General features: G+C 39.3%; 1 protein-coding gene across 1 annotated transcript in view; it reads left to right on the top strand.

Annotated features, from left to right (window-relative positions):
* Positions 1-19,599, top strand: part of LOC149262508 (uncharacterized) — a 213,747-nt gene that overhangs the window by 57,150 nt on the left and 136,998 nt on the right. Inside the window, exons 3-4 of the mRNA XM_089424837.1 lie at positions 11,731-11,839; positions 11,948-12,041. Coding sequence (XP_089280963.1) covers positions 11,731-11,839; positions 11,948-12,041 — 203 coding nt within the window. The remainder of the gene's footprint in view (positions 1-11,730; positions 11,840-11,947; positions 12,042-19,599) is intronic.

Genomic DNA, 19,599 nt, shown 5'->3' with positions numbered 1-19,599 from the left:
AGAAAACTAGTTTTACCTAGGCAATTACATACATGACACAGATATGTTGAGATTATTTACAATTTACACATGCAGACTGGGTTTATAACATAACATGATCAGGCTGATGATGATAATCAAATGGCACGGACACGTTGATCAAGCGATATCCCTTTTGTGAAAAAAGGGGGTGTACTACTATGGGTCGTTGACACGTAGTGGTCAACACACTCAAACCAAAATCATTGATCTAGCATGTTAAGCTTTTTCTACAATATTTTAAGGCTTGGATTAGGTAGTTTGATCAAAATTGGTTGGTGTTGATTAATATCCCTAGAGAAACGAGGTAGAGACAATGGTTAGAACCACCACGTGCCAAACCATTCTCCCATGTGCTCATCAGTGCTCTTGTCATGCTTCTTGGATGCTCCCTAGGGGCTCCTTGGATGCTTCCTAATGGTAATGTTAAATTCTTAATGTAAAAGTGGCAATTTCCTTTGTCTTTTATTTTCATCCTTTTACTTAAGTTTTTAACACTACCATTAATTGACTTAGGATGTTTGGGAGTGGTTCCGATCTCATTGGATTTCATATGGAGAAAGCAGGATTTTGATCCCACTCAAAATCCAGTAGACTTCACGGTTTTTAGGATTTCAAGATCAATGGAATTACAACATTTCATTAAATTCTATCACATATGAGGGTATTTGTTTGGCATTGAATCAAAAGCACCAAGCCATATATGTACCCTAGTGTTGGTCATGTTGATTGTTGAACTCCTTTGTCATGGCCTTAACAAAAATATGACCTTCACTCAAATCAAAATCTTTGATCAGGCATGTTAAAGCTTTTTCTACAATATTTTAAGGCTTGGATTAGGTAGTTTGATTAGAATTGGTTAGTGTTGATTAATATCCCTAGAGAATCGAAGTAGAGACAAAGGTTAGACAAGGAGAATAATGAAGGGTGATACTAGTGATGAGGATCTCGATATAAGTGATGGTGGAACATTTTTGTCAAGGAGCAGCGGAACATGCATGGCGGTGCTACCCCACATGTATGACATTTGGAAACACTGGTGCTTTCACAATTGGTGAGCACTTCTTCTGTAGAGATTTGTTTAGCAACTAGGTCAATTTATTGTTTTGGACCTTTTGGTGTTCATATTTTGGTGTGTGGATGGCCTATTTTGTGAACACAACTGTTTGGTCATATTATTGTTAATAATTGCTAGATAACCTATTTCATTCCATATGATAATGGTCTAATTTCTATTATATGACTTGAAAAATTTGTATGTTTGTTTGTAATTGATAGAATCCAAATTCTAGATGGTTGATGCTTGAATACTTGATCATTAATGTACTATGGATGGCATTTGTATCTTGATTTATGCACAAATATGCGTGCTTTCATATATTCTGCAACTAATTTGGCATGCTGGATGTATTTAAAATTTATTGAATATAAATGCAATAATATATATATGTATGTATAAATATGTATATATAAAATAGACTCTTTTGGGACACTTTACTTCCAAGGGTTTTTGGAAAATGAAACTTCTGACACTTCGCTTCTCAAAAGTGCACCGACTTTGTCCTCGCTTCGTGCAACATTGGTGCATGCATTAATGGATGTAGCTGAAAATATAGAACTTGGCTACCTATCCTCTAAAGGATTGGACCACATTCAAATATAGGATATTAAAGATGTATAGCTTCAATATTTTGATGAAGACTATAATGATCTACAATTTGTAATGAATTTGATAAGAGACTCTAGATAGTAGATAAGGTAATTTTATTAATGTCTAAGAAAAAACCACAAAAGTAGGTCAAAGGGACTAAAAAAATACATCTAGTGTTTGTATAAAGTGGGAATGGCAATGCATCTCCTAGAATAATGCTAAAATTAAAATGATAATAAGATCTAAAATTTAAGAGTGAGAGTTGGAAAAACTAAAAGTGAGTATAAGATAAGGTGTTGGTACAATAGAAGTGCTAAACACTGGGAGTTTCAAGTGTCATTAGGCACCGTGAAAGGTCCAATATTGGCGGGGATGATATCTTAGAGGGAGTGGCTGGGAGTGAGGGGCGCAGGGAGCGTCGTTTGGGGGGGGGGGTGTTGCAGGACACAAGGATGAGTCTAACACACTCGTAACATTCAAAGCTGATGGGAAGAATCTCTTGATAAAATTCATACTTGCTTTTAGGAGATTCTTAATGGTCATGATTCTCACAAAGCTGATGAGGACAATCTTTTGATAGAAATAATACTTTTTTTTTTCCATTTTTCCAAAGGTATAACTTTGCAGAATCTCCCCTTTTTTCTAGAGTCTTTAATGGAGGGTGATATTAAACACAGAACACACTTGTTGGGAATGGATCTTGATAGTAATAGATCTTGCTATCATCCATCAAAATTGTTCCTTTGATGATATGGGCAAACCAATTGAGCTATCCCTTGGGGCTTTGAATATGCCATAGATCATGCATATAGAACCATGAGCAGTTTTCTCATTCAATGTAATGAAAATGTATTTGCATAGATATGATGATAGATGGGAATTCTAATGGCCAATACAAAATAAGGTAGAAGAATCTCATAGCTCATCCTTTTGGATCTCATATCTAAAATAATTAGTATCAACAACACTGACATTGCCACGACCACTATGTTGGCCTTCATCATCCTCCATTCTATCCAGTCAAAGTGTTGCATTTGCAGGTGTGGTGGTTGACCCCTCAAGAGGACCACCATCAACAAATGTGACTGGTTCTAGGACCAATGCATTAAGATCCAAGTATTGATACTTCGAAAATGGTTGACCAAATGCTAATGCATGGGACATATATGACCTAAGTGTCAAACACCATTTGACACATGCCCAGTGTCTAGGTTTTAGGTCATGTGTCTCCCATGTTCCCAAGTGTTTGGGATAATGCCTAAAAGGACAATGTCATGTCTCTTAGGACAAAAGAGTACCCTTATCGTGGCAGTAGTTGAATGGAAGTGATTGTGTTCAACGATTTGCCCCTTAAGGTTTGTTTTCCCATGCAAACAGGCTACTTATTGTGTCTGACATCTTTGGGCCAATCGTTTTGAATGTTCCACCAAGTATTTGGTATGTGGGAATGGTGAGATGCATAGGGCGTATGTGTTGTAGCACCCCCAAATTTTAGGGATATTCAGGGGGGATGTTGGGAAATATATATGTATATGTATGTATCAGTGTTGATAATATTGTCATTGGAAAGAAATCGACAAGGGTTTGAAAAACATTTTGGAAACATCAACAAAAAATTGGAAAACCACGACAAACATTAAAAAAATACAAAATATATTCATTGTTTTTCAAAATCTGAAAAAATTGGGAAAAATCGCTTAAGAAAAAAGAATGCTGTTTCTTTTGGGTCGATGTGGGGAAACGTTTCCCTAGACCTCTCCCATCCAGAAAGGATGGGAAACGTGGGGAGCGTGCCCCCCACCCTAGGGGACACGTCCTCGTGGAACACTAGTTATTTTGGGTTCAAAGGAAATACTTTTGAAAAAAGCTATAAAATACATTAACCAATAGAATATCTTACAAGTAAAAATTGGACAACCTATAAAATATATTCACTCCCCCACTCAGCATGAAAGAAAAGATACATGTATAGGTATGTCTATATATATTTATATATATATATATATATATATAATATTTATGTATGTATTTAAAGTTTAAGCCAATATTGATATTATCAACAGCAATTGAAAATTGGTGATGATCTATAAAACATCTTTTTAGGAACAATGACGAAAAAATCAAGAAACGATGGCCATTATTAAAAATTACAAAATATATTTGTTCTCTTCAAAATTTTAAACATATAAAACAACAACAACATTAGATAAACACATTGGCGCATAAATATGGAGAAATTGCTATATATATGATGTAGTGGATGCTAAATAAAAAAATGATATATCAAACTCTATATTGAATCCTGAACCCTTATCATCAATATCACCCTCTAACCATTAAACTAAGATAGAAAAAGCTTAACATGTCAAATCGAGATTTTGTTTGAAAGGGTACATTTTTACTAGGGTCATGACAAAGGAGTTCAACAATCACTGTGTATTATTCCTAATTGGAAAATAATAGTAAATACCAAAAACATGAACTAGGAACAACAATTAAAATTAAAGTCCAAGCATCCAAATCAGAACACCATAGAAAAGACGCAGAATAACTGAGCCATTCTATTAATCAATGGGAATCTGAGTACATAATGAGTAAGAACAATGGACCCTGCACTTGCTATGCAAGCTATGCAAACCTCAGGTGAAATCTTGCTAACCCAACTACTGAAATAACTCCAAAGTGATAATGCACACTGCCTAGAAAATTTGCTATAGGCTGCCAAATGGAACTTGAAGTTCTAATTAAAACAATGCCCAAAATGCTCTAAAATTGCAGCCACGAGCTCCTTTCCTCAAGCCCCAAAATACCCAGAAAAGGTTTGGCCTATCTCCAAGCCAAAATCGAACCCAAAAAGTGATGCAAATTCCCCAGCTAAGTAGCAATTCTCCCTACTATAAGAATGAGGATTTCAAGCCCAAATATACCCTGAAAATTTCTGTAAAATTCGCTGGAGATTCCTCTCAATAAACCCACAAAAACTCAAAGGGATTGCGCTGAATCCACCGACCCCCTGCGATTCCCAACAAGTGCAAATTGCCCAATTTGCCTAGAAAATGGCCCATAGTCTTGATACTACTGAATTAAGCCCAAATACACCACTGGAAATTTCTCCCAACTCTGGCTAAATTCTCCTTTGAGGTATACCTCTAATCTCTGGCCCTTATCTCATCAACGTCTATTCCTCTAGGCCCCGCACAAGCCTTCTTGGAGACCCTTGCACACTTCTAGAAATGTAGAATTTCAGCCCCAAGAATTCCCTCAAACACAACCCTACTAATCACCACAAAATCTCTAGATTAAATAATGGAAAATACCTACAAATTCGTCGATGTTCTGCTACTTCGTAATTGATCACCCCGCAAGGAATTCGAACCACTTCTGGGCCCTGGAAGAAACACATACTGTAATAACTTGCAAATATGCCCAATGGAAACTCTGAATTGAGCTCCCCAAATTTGTCTCACTAGGGAGACATTCGAGATTCTTCGAAATGAGGTTGGAATTCCGCTTGGAACTCCTGTGCTAAACAACATTTCTCTTCTTGTGCTAAACAACTCCAAGAGAAGATGTAATGTGAAGTGTAATAGTCAAAAAGATCCTCAACAAATGAGTCCCTCTGTTTATAATTCCCCCCCATGCTTCTAGACTCCCCTTTTAATTATTATTTTATTGGTGGGGGCCATTTTCCACTAAGTGACTTTTTCCTTCATTTTAATAAATTAATAATTTGCCACCAATCTCCAATAAAATAATACTTGTCACCTTTCTCCAAAAAAATATTTGCCCCATTAAATTCCCAAGCTCACAAAATTGGGTAAAATTCCCAAGCTCACAAAATTGGGGATATTACAGTCCTCCCTGCCAAAAATTGCTTGTCCTCAAGCAATGCCTAAACAAGTGCCTCCACTATCTGCTGGCCCAAATGGTCACTGCAAACAATACCATGATCCCAAATGTGCCATTGAGTCATCCTTGTCCCATGCACTATCCTGTCATTAAGGAATCCCTCGATACCAGGATCCCAAGCCATCCTGATCAATGTGAAGCACCCCTTGCTCCACCCTCTGTCCAACTAGGTATAAGCTCCAAAATCCCTATGCATACTATCAATAAGTAGAGCATCATGATAATGTAGGACTTTGTCCAACTCCCCATGAAGTTGCCCTACCAAGTAGTCCACCTTATGCACACAAAGAGTAAACTCCTGAAGATACAACCCAATCCCTGTGGGGACAAAGTCTCTCCTGCATGAGCTTCCCCTGAAGTCCTCCTGTTGACCAACTCGCCATGCCAATGAAGTCCCCTACGCCATCAACGAGTCACTGAAGCCCAATGGAAGATCTGAGTGATCTCCCCCTGTAGTAGCCAACTCATCCCTAAAGGTCGCTGAGCTATCAAGTGCTCTAATGCCCGGGTCCCATGCTAGTCTTAGAAGGGTGCCACCATGCTGTCGCTACACCACTCTGACTCTAACAGACTGCCCATCGTGCGCACATTGTATCCTCCTCCCTTGAAACTTGATGGCGAAATATTGATGAAGGCCAAGCTCATCTTGCCTAGGTATCTCTATGATGTCAATATCTACCCATCCATGGCTAATCCCGATCCTAAGTTGCAACTGGAAAAACCTACCTTGCCATACAATGGAGGCCTCAACGATCCCCCATGTGTCAACCCCAAAGTGAGCTAGATCACCCTCTGCTATGGTCTTGCACCTCACGAAATGGAGGGTCCTGTCAAATGATTGAATTCTTGGATCCCATAACCAGATCTATTGTGGCGTTGTCCTGATGACTATTGGAATCCATTTGCCCCACATCTCTGCTCCTTGCATGCAATCGATATATAGACTCCATACGTCATGAATCAATCTAGTGCATACAACGTTTCCATGTCCTCGCCATACCACACTGTGGGATCTGCTATCTTGTCTTCTGGAAGCGCACCTTGACACTGCTCAGAGACTAAACATCCGCTCGTAAGAAAGGTCAACCACCTGCTGTATATGCTCCTGTGACACCTCAAAGTGCCTCGCCCAAAATGTGTCATGCATCCCCTTAAGTGTGAACTCAAGGGTGGAACATACGCTACCTCCATAGCAAACCATGCAGTCCTAAAACTTGTACTTGTCATCTTGTACCCTGACCCAATGGCACTGTGAAAAGTCTCTTGCCTGGTGCGTTGAGTTGCATCCAAATATCTCAGGTGAGCTCCCCGCACCCTGCTGCTCATGCCCAAAGTGTCAAAGGACAACAACCAAATCATCTGTGCTTGCAAGCGATGTAGAAGAGGGATAGGTGTGTGAGTCCCCATGGATACCATCAAATGTCGCTCATCTATGTCCTCATCGATCTTGGGTGAACTACACCCAAAGGTGTGCCTGGTGTCCCTGTCCATAAGTCTCCTTGGAGGCAACACTCCAAGACCCTGTTGTGCATCACCATATGCCCCTGCATACCACTGAGTATCCCTGTACTCCTCGGCATGCCACTGTACCCTGCGGCCTATCCTTGTACACCATTGGATACCCCGTGCTACTGCTGTACCATCCTGTACCATCTCGTATCCTGCTTGTGTCACTATACATGACACTCCTCTCGTGTACTCAATTTGATGTGAGTCGCTCCTCCCACTCCACAACGCAAACGAACATGCTACAACAAACAACTATGCATCTCCATTCTCCTCTGCAGGCTGCTGCACATCACTGCATACCCCTATACAACACTGGATGCCAGGGTCTAAAATTGGGTCTATATGCATTAGGTCGCGTCCCTCTGCATAACACTGGACTTTGCAGCATAGCTTTGTGCACCCCTACTGTTGTACCACCCTATATCATATGCCATCCCGCATGTGCCAACACATCCACCACTTTGCTAGTAAGTCCTCCATGATGTGTGCTATATCTCCTCGTCTTCCCAAATAGATCTGAGCGGCCTAACTCCTCACATGCTAACATGAATGACACTATTGAGCCCATCCTCAGTAGCTCCTGTGTCCAATATACCAGTGAGAGAGCACTGTCTCTGTACAATACCCTGTTTGGTGGCCTGTCGATGCCACCTCCTCCTACCAACTCTTGCCAGAGTAGGCTAATCATCCTACAATCCTATGTACGCCCAACATGTCACGACAACTCATGAAATCTACTTGCTCCCTTGTTAATCTATCTTGTCACTAGTGCTGTCAGGAATTCTGAAGAGGATATGAAAAGTTGTGTGCACCCAACCACTGAGTCCATCACGTAGCTACTACCATCAACTACTGACTCCATGATGTGATGGAGAATCTGACCTGGATCCCAACAACAGTTTGGCCCTCGAGCCCCTCTGGTAATCCACAGTCTCTGCTTAACTGTGGCCATGGATGCATCTAACCTCCTAGCCAGCTCCACCGGATACCAAATCAATATCTCTCGCCATCCAACCCCGAGAGAGGGATTGAATACATGAAGAACCATACTCAAAACAAGTCCTCCATCCTGCTAATGCTGCACCCTGTGCAACTCGTGTTACCTCATCTCGCTAGTATGGCCAATCCATGTAATCTACCTAGGTAACACAACCTCTCTCACAAACATGCAGAGGTGTCCCAACAATGCTGTAAGCCCCATCAATGTATGCCTGAAGGGGATTGTCGTCTGAAATTACGACAACTCTGCTAGCTATCGATGCACCTGACTGCTTCTCATCGATGGTTGACTCCAAGGATGTCTGCTCGTCCTCCACCATGGGCTCAACATGAGCCATTAACCGCCCCTCCACAGATAGCTCATCATGTATAACCTCCTCAACAATCAGCGATAGGTAGCTACCGTTTGGAAACTCTGTCACAGCTTTGGAAAACTTTGCGCTTGCCACCACTTCATCGCTGGATATGTCCTTGGGCACCTCACTAATCTGTTGTGGGCTACTATCACTTGAAAACGTGGACATGGCCCTGGACACCTCATCAATGGATCCCTCAACAATGGACGACACCTCATCCATGGGTGGCACCTCATCAACAGATGGCCCTCTGAGTGTATGCTCTACTCTCTCTACTAGGGTGTCAATTAGAGCTACCAAAGGGATCTCCAACAAGGGGGTCTCCTGCGGCACACTGGACACATTGACGTGCTCCTTACACTCCTGTGTGCCTCATAACCTCATGCTCAACCTCCTCCTCAGGCTCCTGATATCTAATGTCAGGTCTCCACCAACAAAAGCACCTCTTCGTCTCACCCTCTAACTGTCACTATCTTGTCTGCTCCTTTTGAGGAGATCTGGTGCCCTGATTTTGTTGACTTTCCCCACACAATGTAGATGGTTGCACCCCCATGGCCTACACACCTCTAGTGTCTCTGCTGTAAGGATGAGGATGGATCTGGCCCGTCACCTTCCTCAACTGGGTCAACCTCTCATCGTTCCAGCATATTCCACCCTAGAATTCCTACATATTAAATCTTCCTTGAGCCATGGGTTTGTCTATGGTTTCACCCGTCACTGGGCATACATGCCCAAATATTCTATTATCTTGCTGGCTACCCCACAATTGGCCAAGATCATGCTCTGATACCATTGTATTATACCTAATTGGAAAATACCAGTAAATACCAAAAACATGACCTAGTAGAAACAATTAAAATTAAAGTCCAAGCACTCAAATCAGAACACCATAGAAAATAAGCAGAATAACTGAGCCATTTTATTAATCAATGGGAATCTGAGTACATAATGAGTAAGAACAATGGAACCTGGGCTTGCTATGCAAGCTATGCAAACCCCAAGTGAAATCTTGCTGACCCAACTACTGAAATGGCTCCAAACTGATAATGCACACTGACTAGAAATCTGCTATAGGCTTCTAAATGGAACTGGAATTTCTGCTGAAAATAATGGCTGAAGTGCTCTGAAATTGTAGCAACGAGTTCCTCTCCTCAAACCTGAAAATACCCAAAAAAGGTTTGGCCTATCCCCAAGCCAAAATCGAACCCATAAAGTGATCCAAATTCCCCAACTAACTAACAATTCTCCCTGCTATAAGAATGAGGATTTCAAGCCCGAATATCGCCCAAAAAGTTTTGTAAAATTCGCTGAAGACTCTTCTTAATAAACCCACAAAAACCTAGAAAGGGTTTGGGCTGAATCCACTGACCCCCGGTGACCCCCAACAAGTGCAAATTGCCCAATTTGGTCGGAGAACGCCCCACAATCTTGATACTGCTGCATTAAGCCCAAATACACCATTGAAAATCTCTTTCAACTTTGGCTAAATTTTCCCTTGAGGTATACCTTCAATCTTCGACCCTTATCTCTCCTCAAGCTCTATTCCTTTGACCCCTGCATGGAGACACCTGCACACTTCCAGAAATGTAGAATTTCGGCCCCAAGAATTCCCTCAAACTCAACCCTACTAATCACCACAAAATATCTAGATAAAATAATGGAAAACACCTGCAAATCCTCCGATGTTCTGCTCCTTCGTAACTGATCTCCCCGCAAGTAATTCGAACCACTTCTAGGCCCTAGAAGAAACACACACTAGCTGTAATAACCTGCAAATATGCCCAATGGAAACTCTGAATTGAGCTCCCCAAATTTGCCTCACTAGGGAGACACTCAAAGTTCTCCGAAATGAGGGTGGAATTCCGCTTGGAACACCTGTGCTAAACAACACTTCTCTTCTTGTGTTAAACAACTCCAAGTGAAGATCTAATGTGAAGTGTAATAGTAAAAAATATCATCAACAAACGAGTCCCTCCTCTTATAATTTCTCCCCATGCTCCTAAACTCCCCTTTTAATTATTATTTTATTGGTGGGGGCCATTTTCCACTAAGTGACTTTTTCCTTCATTTTAATAAATTAATAATTTTGTTGCCAATCTCCAATAAAATAATACTTGTCACCTTTCTCCAAAATAAAATTTGCCCCTTTTAATCAATATTACCAAAATTGGGGAAAATTCTGAAGCTCACAAATATGGGGATATCACACACTACCACCAAAATCGAGGTATATAGAGGGCTTGGTGCTCTTGATTAAATGCTAGTTTCATACCCTCAAACATGATAGACTCGAATGGGAATATTGCAATCCCCCAAATCCTGAAATTTGAAAACAGTTAAGTTTGCTAGATTTTGAGTGGGATCTAAAATTCTAGTTTCTCCATGTGAAATCCAATGAGGTTGGAACTTGGAACCACTCTTAAACATCCTGAAACAGTTAATGGAAATGTTAAAAATTTAAGTAAAAGGACATCCTGTTTCTATAATAATTTAACATTACCATACATTACCATTACATAGCATTAGTGGGGCCTATACAAATCCACTTGCCCAGCACATGGAATCCCTTTTAACACTGAGCATTAACCCTCTACTAGTGTCCAAATTGCCTCACAGCTCCAACTTGCTGAATGAAATGAAAAGAAAGGGCATTAAGACTGAATTTTTATTTAAACGCATGAGAAATTAGAAAAAAAGGTGATTTTTTAGTAAAGCATGTGATGCTTATTTTATGGAAAAAATAACAATTTGTTTGGGATGAAAATTCAGCTGGTGAAAAAATTGCAATTTTTGGGCACATCGCTAAAAAATTGGTGATGTTATCAACACTGATTTAAACGACTATAAAAGTATTTGAAAGGTTGCAATATTACAAATATTTAGAGTTTCCTGGGGAACTATCAAAATGTTAAATGTCTTTTGGTCAGAAGTATGCAAAGGTGTGGTTTTTGTTTTGGAAACATATTTTTCTAAAACCATTGAAATTGGACAAAATTTGACCAGGTTACACAGGTCCTTAATGTCACTAGAATTGTAACCTGTAAAGTTGCTGCTTTGCATTCTCAAAACAGGTCCTTTGCAATTTAGGCCCGTTTCTCATAAATCAATAACTATTGCAGTCAGATATTTTTGGTTACTGAACTAAGTTCTGCTTCAGATGGATTCATTTGAGGGATCTGATTAGGGATTGGTGTAAATTCAGCTTAGTTTGATCTTTTGCCATGATCTTTTTTCCTAACAATGTGAATACAGTGCCCTCCTAATTTTGTGAACTTTGTCTCTTTTCAGGATCCTATCAAAGCAATTCATTTCAGTAGTTCCAGTCCAATTTGCCATGCCTTTGATTCAGATGCAAAGGATGATCACGACCTTTTGATTGGCCTGAACTCTGGAGATGGTAGGCATCATGTCAGCACTAGTTTATGTAGCCAACATCTTCTGGCCTTCTTGGCATATAGATTCGGATAATCTGATTAAAATTAGAACATGATTTCTGTGGTTGCAGTATATTCAGTGTCATTGAGGCAGCAGTTACAGGATCCTGGAAAGAAGCTTGTAGGGGCCCACCACTACAATAAAGATGGCTCCTTGAACAGCAGGTCTGATCTGGTTTTCTCTTTACGACTATTTTATGTTAGGGTTCTAGTAAGAATCACATTTTCCTGAATTCTTACTTTAATCTGTGACTTGGAACAAATCTGCAATTAAAGATGATTCCATTGATGTTGCATGACTTGTACTCGTATTAAGACTTGTCACGGCATTGACTTTATAAGACTTGGGAACGACCCTTATAAGACTCGTCAAAATACAAAAAAGACTTAAAATATGGTAAATTTTAAGCACAAAAAAACAATGTGGAAAAAGTCGAAGTCAGGATTAAATCGGCAAGGGTCCAAAAGTTGAAAAACTCTTTAAAGTCTGGAGTTTTTTGAAAAAGTCGGCAAAATTAAAAAAACACAAAAATATTCATTTTTTCTTTTAATATCTAGAGTATCCACAACATCAAATAAATGCATTTCCACATAAACATGTAAAGAAAGCTAATATATAATATGTATATGAAGTCTAGTGCTACATCACATATCAAAATAGTGAATCAACTCCTGAATCTTGAGTCTTGTCTGAGTCTCAACTCTCAAGAGTCAAAATATCAACAAAAAATATAATAAATGTATATCATGAGTCATCTAAAAGTCATAAAGTAATCAGTCACTGAGATCCTCTTCCCCTTTTACGGGAATAGGGAATGGCTTTGCCTTTTCCTCTAGAGGAAGAAGGCCCAACCCTTGGAAATACAAATGGAGTCAGTCATCCTCTAGAAGCCGATAAAAGAGGTGGCCTCTGTCCTATGCTGCTGCTGCCCATCCTAGATGGTGTCACCTCCTCCTCATCATCCTCATCCAGCTCTGCCTCCTGACCCTGATGTTGCTCCTCCTCCTCTACCTCTGGCTCTCCCTCCCTTGCAACTGCTACCTCCTCTAGATCCACACCTAACCAATCCGGGATCGAGTCCATGGTCGGCCTCTCAGTCTCGACCCTCCATGCAACAGTGGTATCAATATTGTCCAATGAGATGGCTTCCACATCATGAGGTGTTTGAAGTTGTCTCACCCACAATCGAAGATTGTAATAGACGTAGACCATGTCATTGAGGCGTTGGGACTCCAGTCTGTATTAGGGTCATAGATTGTAAATTAATACTTAGAAAATTTAAATATTAAAAATAATCAAATGAATTCAAAAAATTTAAACTGATTTTTTTTTACTTGTTGCGTTTTTTGCTGTGTATTTTGTCAAATACAATCCAGTTGCGCTCACACCCAGAGGAACTGCATGTTTGGCTGAGCACTCGAACGACAAGCTTTTGGAGATGGGGTACTTTGCCACCATAGCTTGTCCACCAAACATCTACAAGTTAAAAGAAAAATGAGAAACATAAAAAAACATTGAAATTCTAAACTTGAAAGTTTGAAACAAACTAAAGCTTACCTAGCATTTTGGTCGTCCTATTCTTAATAGCCATGGTAAAACCAAATGTGCCATCCCCCATCCTATATACCTCCATTTCTTTAGAAATATCTTCACGTTCTTGCTCAGATGAAACCATCCTCTCGACACAAGTGAAGAATCCATCCATAACTTTGGCATCAAATCTGAAACCACAGGCGTAAGAAAATGCGGGGTTGAGGTAGATACCTGCAGCATGAATGGGGCGATGGAGGGTATTGTTCCATCGCTCATCAATCAGTCTCCATATGACCTGTTGTTTCTCTAACCCCTCGTCTCCCTTATCTTCATAATAAGCACGAATGGCTTCTTTGGCCCTATCCATGGCCTCATACAAGTAGCCCATTGCGGGCTTGTCTCCATCACCAAATTGAAGAACCCTTACCAAAGGTTCTGAAATGGCACACACCTCCTCTACTCCTGCCCAAAAGCTCTGATCATATGAAACTAGTCTGCATATGCCCTCTCCCTTTGGTTTGTGGCTAATAGATAAAGCACACCAATCCAGTGAAAGAAATATGCTCTTCACATCCCACATAAAATTCAACAGAGGCTGAAGAGATATGGAAGTAGTGGCAATTCGTGTAATGGCAGGACGCAACAACTCTTTGTTTTTGGTGAATTTTCTCATCAAGCTAAGCACAGATGCATGATTATATAAAATTTTTGTTATGCTCCTGGATGATTCAACAATATCCCTCATAATAGGAATCTTACCTATATCTTCCAACATCAAGTTAATGCAATGAGCAACATAAGGTGTCCAAAACAAGTTAGGATACCTCTCCATAAGCAACTTGCCCGCTGCTACATACTTTGCAGCATTGTCCATTATGACTTGGACAACATTGCTTGGGCCTACTTCCTGAATGAAAAGGTCCAACAACTCACATAATGTATGTGCATCTTTAATGTGTGCAAATGCATCAACGGATTTCATAAACATTGTCCCCTTGGGACAACTAACCAAAAGTTAAGAAGGGTCCTACCCTTCTGGTCAGCCCAACCATCTGACATGACTGTGCATCCAGTTTGTTCCCATGATGCCCTAAATTCCTCCAATCTAGAAGTGCAATCAATGTTTTCATCTTGAAGAAGAGGCCCTCTCAATTCTGCAAAGTTGGGGGCTTTGTACCCTGGGTGAGTGACAACAACAACATCAAACATAGGTTGGTAGAATGGGTTTGTCTTGGCAATGTTGAAAGGAACATCACTCCATAGAAGACACTTACTGACCAACCTGTCAAATTCTGCCTTTTCCTTTTTTTTAAGTGCTGATTTGATGCCAGGTTGTGCACCAGGTGTGGTTCTAGGAACAAAAAAAGATGAGATAGATGAGGGGTTGGGACACATGGGTAAGTAAGGTGATGCTGAAGAAGCACTGCCGCTCTCAATTCTCCCCACTCTTGAGGCGCTCCTACAAGTTGGAATTTTAGTACTGCCCTGGTGTCTTTTCCCTCCTCTGTATCCATCAACGGTTGAATGGCCTGTCGGATGATTTTTGGAGATGTATTTGGGCAAAGGTTAACATTTTGCCGTTGAATTTGCCCCAAATGGAATTTTAATTTGTTGATACCTCCTGACATATGCTTGCCACACAACTTGCAAGTCAAATACATTCTATTGATCCCCCAGATTCGGGTATAGTATCAGGTTCACCATATTCCCACATAGCGTCCAAAAGCCTTGGCATTTTGTTTTAAACTTTGAACTTGAATTTAAACCTGGGCACAAAAAAAAATTGAAACAAATTAAAAGTTTCTCATCACATAAGAAGCAAACACAAATGCAATAGTTGATTTTAGATGTTAAATGCCTCTTCTCAGTCACTTGAAAACAAGGGTTTGAATTTTTGTCATTTTATTCTTGAAAGTTGAAGTTTTGCTTCAATCTAAATTCTAAACAATGTTTCCCTTTCAAAATTCTAGGCAAAAATAAGATATAAACAAATTAATCGAATTATAAAAAGCTTTAAGAAGTCATTTGCGTAAAAAAAACTAAGAGAGAAATTAAAATACATACCTGGCAGCACAATTCGGCACTTTGAATATCTCACGTTGAGCAATGGACAAATCTCCAAATCCCCACCACAAAATTAGCAAATCTTCTCCTCTAGGGCAATGACAAACAACTATGAATCTCCACAACACCAAATGGGAGAAAAAACAACAGCAAATGATATTATTTTTGGCCTCTTTATTTGCGGCCTCGGAGGACGACCGACTTTTTGGGTCAACTCCCGATAAAATCGGGCATAAAATGATTTAATCGCAATTTTTTCAGGATTGAAAAAGCTTGCAAAAAATCGGCCGATTAAATCATTTTGTTGAAAAAATTGCCATTTTGGGATTTAATACTGATTTTTTGCAGACTTTTTCCACACTGCAAAAAAGAAACTAATGACAATTCCAATCCTTGTAAGCTATAAAAACCACAATATATGCAATAATTCATAACATCATCTCATATCTATAAAAGTACAACATAACATATTCGATTTTTGTAAGCAAAACTTTTAGATACTCAATAAGAAAATGATTCATGATTCCATAATTAAAATAAAAAATGTCAGAAAGTTCAAAATTCAAATGCATATGTCATAAACGAGAAATGATTGTCTCATAACAATCTTGAGTCTCATCACTCATGGACGACACACCTACAACTAGTGGTAACATCGGAAGGTTGAAGCAACTGTGAGGCAGGTGTATTTGGAGTCTCCATTTGAGATGGAAAACTAGAGAGATCCTCAGTCTCTTCATCAAGCCAACTCAAATTAGGGGCCTCCTCCTCCACAACCCAATCAAACTCTAAATCAATAGTATCCAATAAAATTGGATCTGTATCCTTTGGTTGCACTTGTTTTGTGAGCATTCGAAGGTTGTAGTAGATGAAAACCAACTTCTCCAACCTCTCATGCTCCAACCTGTTTCTCTTTTTGCTGTGGATGTGCTCAAACACTGACCAATTACGCTCACAAGAAGAAGCACTGCAGGGTTGACGCAGAACTCTTATGGCGAATTCTTGTAATTGTGGTGCCTCAATGTCACAATCTATCCACCAATGAGCTATAAAGAAATAACAACAAAGATTATTAGTTTGCAATGCCAAACATATAAAAAAGAACTAGCAAAATTACAATCTAAGTTCTAACAATTTGCACTTACAAGGCATTTTCTTGTCCTTGAGACGTTGGCTTGAGCTGAATCCAAACATGCCAGATGCTTCCTTGTACATATCTTGTTATATGTTGATTTTGTCCTGAATATCTTGATCCGGGAAGATCTTCTCAATGCATATAATGACACTTCTCATCACCTCGAGATCTCTTTGAATGCGAGACCCCTCATTACAGAATAAGCTCGGATTGAGATATGCTCTTGCTGCATGCAATGGTGAATGTAGTTGCCTGTCCCACCTGGAATCAATAATTTGCCATATAGGGAGATAGAAAGTCTTGATGGTCTCTTTGGCGAAAGGATGGTCCTATAGCTCACACAGAGGATCCCACTTCCAACAGTGGTGATGAGTTATGATTGATCATGTTGATTAGTGTTATGTAATATTGTAGTATCTTGTAGCATGTTTTTTTTTGAAGGCTAGAGGCCATTTAGAGCCTCATTGATTATGCATTTTGTTTTGGATATGTATTACACTTTGTACCATTTTGATATATTGACCCTTACATGGTATGTACATGAGCATACTTATATATTTTATATCTAATGGTTTGGAATCTTTAAAATATATTTTCCATTAAAGTTCTAATATTTATGTATTTTTAAGTAAACCGAGTCATAAACTCTAAACTGTTCCAATTCCGATCTGAATTCAATTCAAGTCTAAGAGGACCCTTGGCTGGTTATGAGTCTGAGTCCAAGTTTTAAAACTTTTTATCAGTGGCAAGTCATTGTGTTTGGTTGCAAACTTGAAAATGATTCAATAATGCTCATTGAATATATTTTTATAGAGGTTTATGTTGAAATTATGAAGTTCTATGCTGGAACAATTACTTGATTCAATTACTTTAATTTGCAATATTAGTGAAGCAATTGTAGATAAAACATAAACCATATACACAATAGAAGACAACCAAGAACTCAATAAGACACAATGAGTTTAGGTCCAATGACTAGGGAAAAACCCACAAGGGGAAAACCCAACCAGACTAGTAGAAATCAAATGTTCAACAAAGATGTAGAATACAATGAGAGAATGAAGAAGTTCACCCAAATCTGAAGAAGATCTCTAATGGCATTGGCTGATGCAAACACTGAATTAATTTGGCTCACCAAGTTCTGCTCTTACTCTTCAAGACTCTCTCTCTCAATTCTTCTCTAGTCTCTCTAGTTCTCGCTTTCTCAAGTTCGTACTCTCCTTTCACGATGCACAAGTTAGTGGTAGAGAGGATGAGAGGCACAAATATATAGGAAGAGCAAGGAGGTCTAATTCATGAAAGAGTAACTCCCATGCCTTGATGATAAGTTACATATGCCAAAATAGGAGTGTAACTTATGTCATAAAGGATGTACGGTTTCTTTAGTAACTCATGCCATCAAGAGGGAGTACGCATGCCTTAGTGAGCTGTGCCATAAAGGAGTACGCATGCCTTAGTAATTCGAATCATTAAGGAGAACTATAACACATGCATTAAAGCTAAGTTGCACTGAAGCGGATACGAGGTTTGAAATGGATACGACAAATTTTCAAAAAATCTGGATACGATACGACAAGAAATGACACACACACACATGCATATATAAATTAAAAAAATAAAAATGTCATATTACCATTCATATTTTAGATTCTAGAATCTAGATTAGATCTAAAAACTAAAAATACATAATCAATTATTATCTATGATCTATCATGATTCATCATCATCAATTCATTGTAAATATTGTCATCATCATTGATTCCAAAGAGAACTGCATACCATTGATTGTAATGCACCTTTCACCTACATAAGCCTTGTTACAACTATGATTTGAGAAGCAAATCGAGTATCGGCAAACTTGTAGGTGCCAAATTGCCAATGTTTCAAATTTCAACAAATTAAAAATCATAATTTGATTGAATAACTATTATGATTCACGAATCATGACATTTGAGAATCCAATTTAGATATTTGAATTTACAGTCAGAAATTAGAATTTATGAAATAAACTTTAAAGTATAGGTACCTTAAGGAGCTCCAACTTAGCAAATTCCTTGTAGATGCCTTGGGACATGTGGTGGTTTGTGATAAACGCTTGAATTTCTTTTGCCTCTTCAAAAATAACTCGAATCCACTCAATTTGCTTCCCCATCTTGCTCAACATGAGGTTCAATGAATGTACAACACAAGGGGTCCAAAAGATGTGTTGATATTTGCCTTCAATAATTAGGCTTGCTTCTCTACACACCGTTGCATTGTCAGTTATTACCTGGATAACATTTTCAGGCCCCACCAATTGAATTGCTTCAATTAAGATGTCAGCAATGAATTGAGAATCTTTCATCTGCCCCTCACAATCCATTGCCTTCAAAAACATAGCCCCCTGTGGGCTCTGAGCAATCACATTGATCAAAGGCCTATTTATTTGATCTTTTCATCCATCAGAAATGATGGACACCCCTGAAATGCGCCATGAATTACGAATGGGGCTTAATTTAGCCTCCAAATCTAACTTTTCAGCATTCAACATTGTGGTGCGTACCTTCTCATATCCGGGGCTCTTGAACCCTCTTGGGGCTTCATTCACTGCTTTTATCATCTTTGCCCAGTAAGGAGATCACACAAAGTTAAAGGGAAGAGCATTTGCATAAATGCATCTCGAGCGTCATTATTGAAACTCTTTTCAAGCGGTCCCAAATTAGACCGCTTTGAACAAACAATTCCATGAGAATGAAGTGGAGGCTTTGATGAAGATGCTCCCAACCTTGTTGGGTGTGAGGCAGGATTTGCCTCATTTGCTTTAGCATCTGCCTTGCCTTGTTCTTTTTGATATTTTGCAAGTTTTGCCTTGCTTAAACCATTTCCATCTGTCCCATTCTCTTTAGGTGGGCCACTGCATATTCGAACCCCATTGCCTTTTAACCCAAGCAAATGTGCTTTAACTTGTGTGTATGATCCCTTATACTCCTTTTTACACTCACTACAAACCC

Source organism: Pinus tabuliformis, chromosome 6 (genome assembly GCF_031772625.1).
Source record: "Pinus tabuliformis cultivar Carrire ecotype Pingquan chromosome 6, CPIR1, whole genome shotgun sequence".
Lineage (NCBI taxonomy): Eukaryota > Viridiplantae > Streptophyta > Pinopsida > Pinales > Pinaceae > Pinus > Pinus tabuliformis.
Note: the sequence above shows the minus strand (reverse complement) of the source record. Positions and strands in the feature narration are given on the sequence as shown.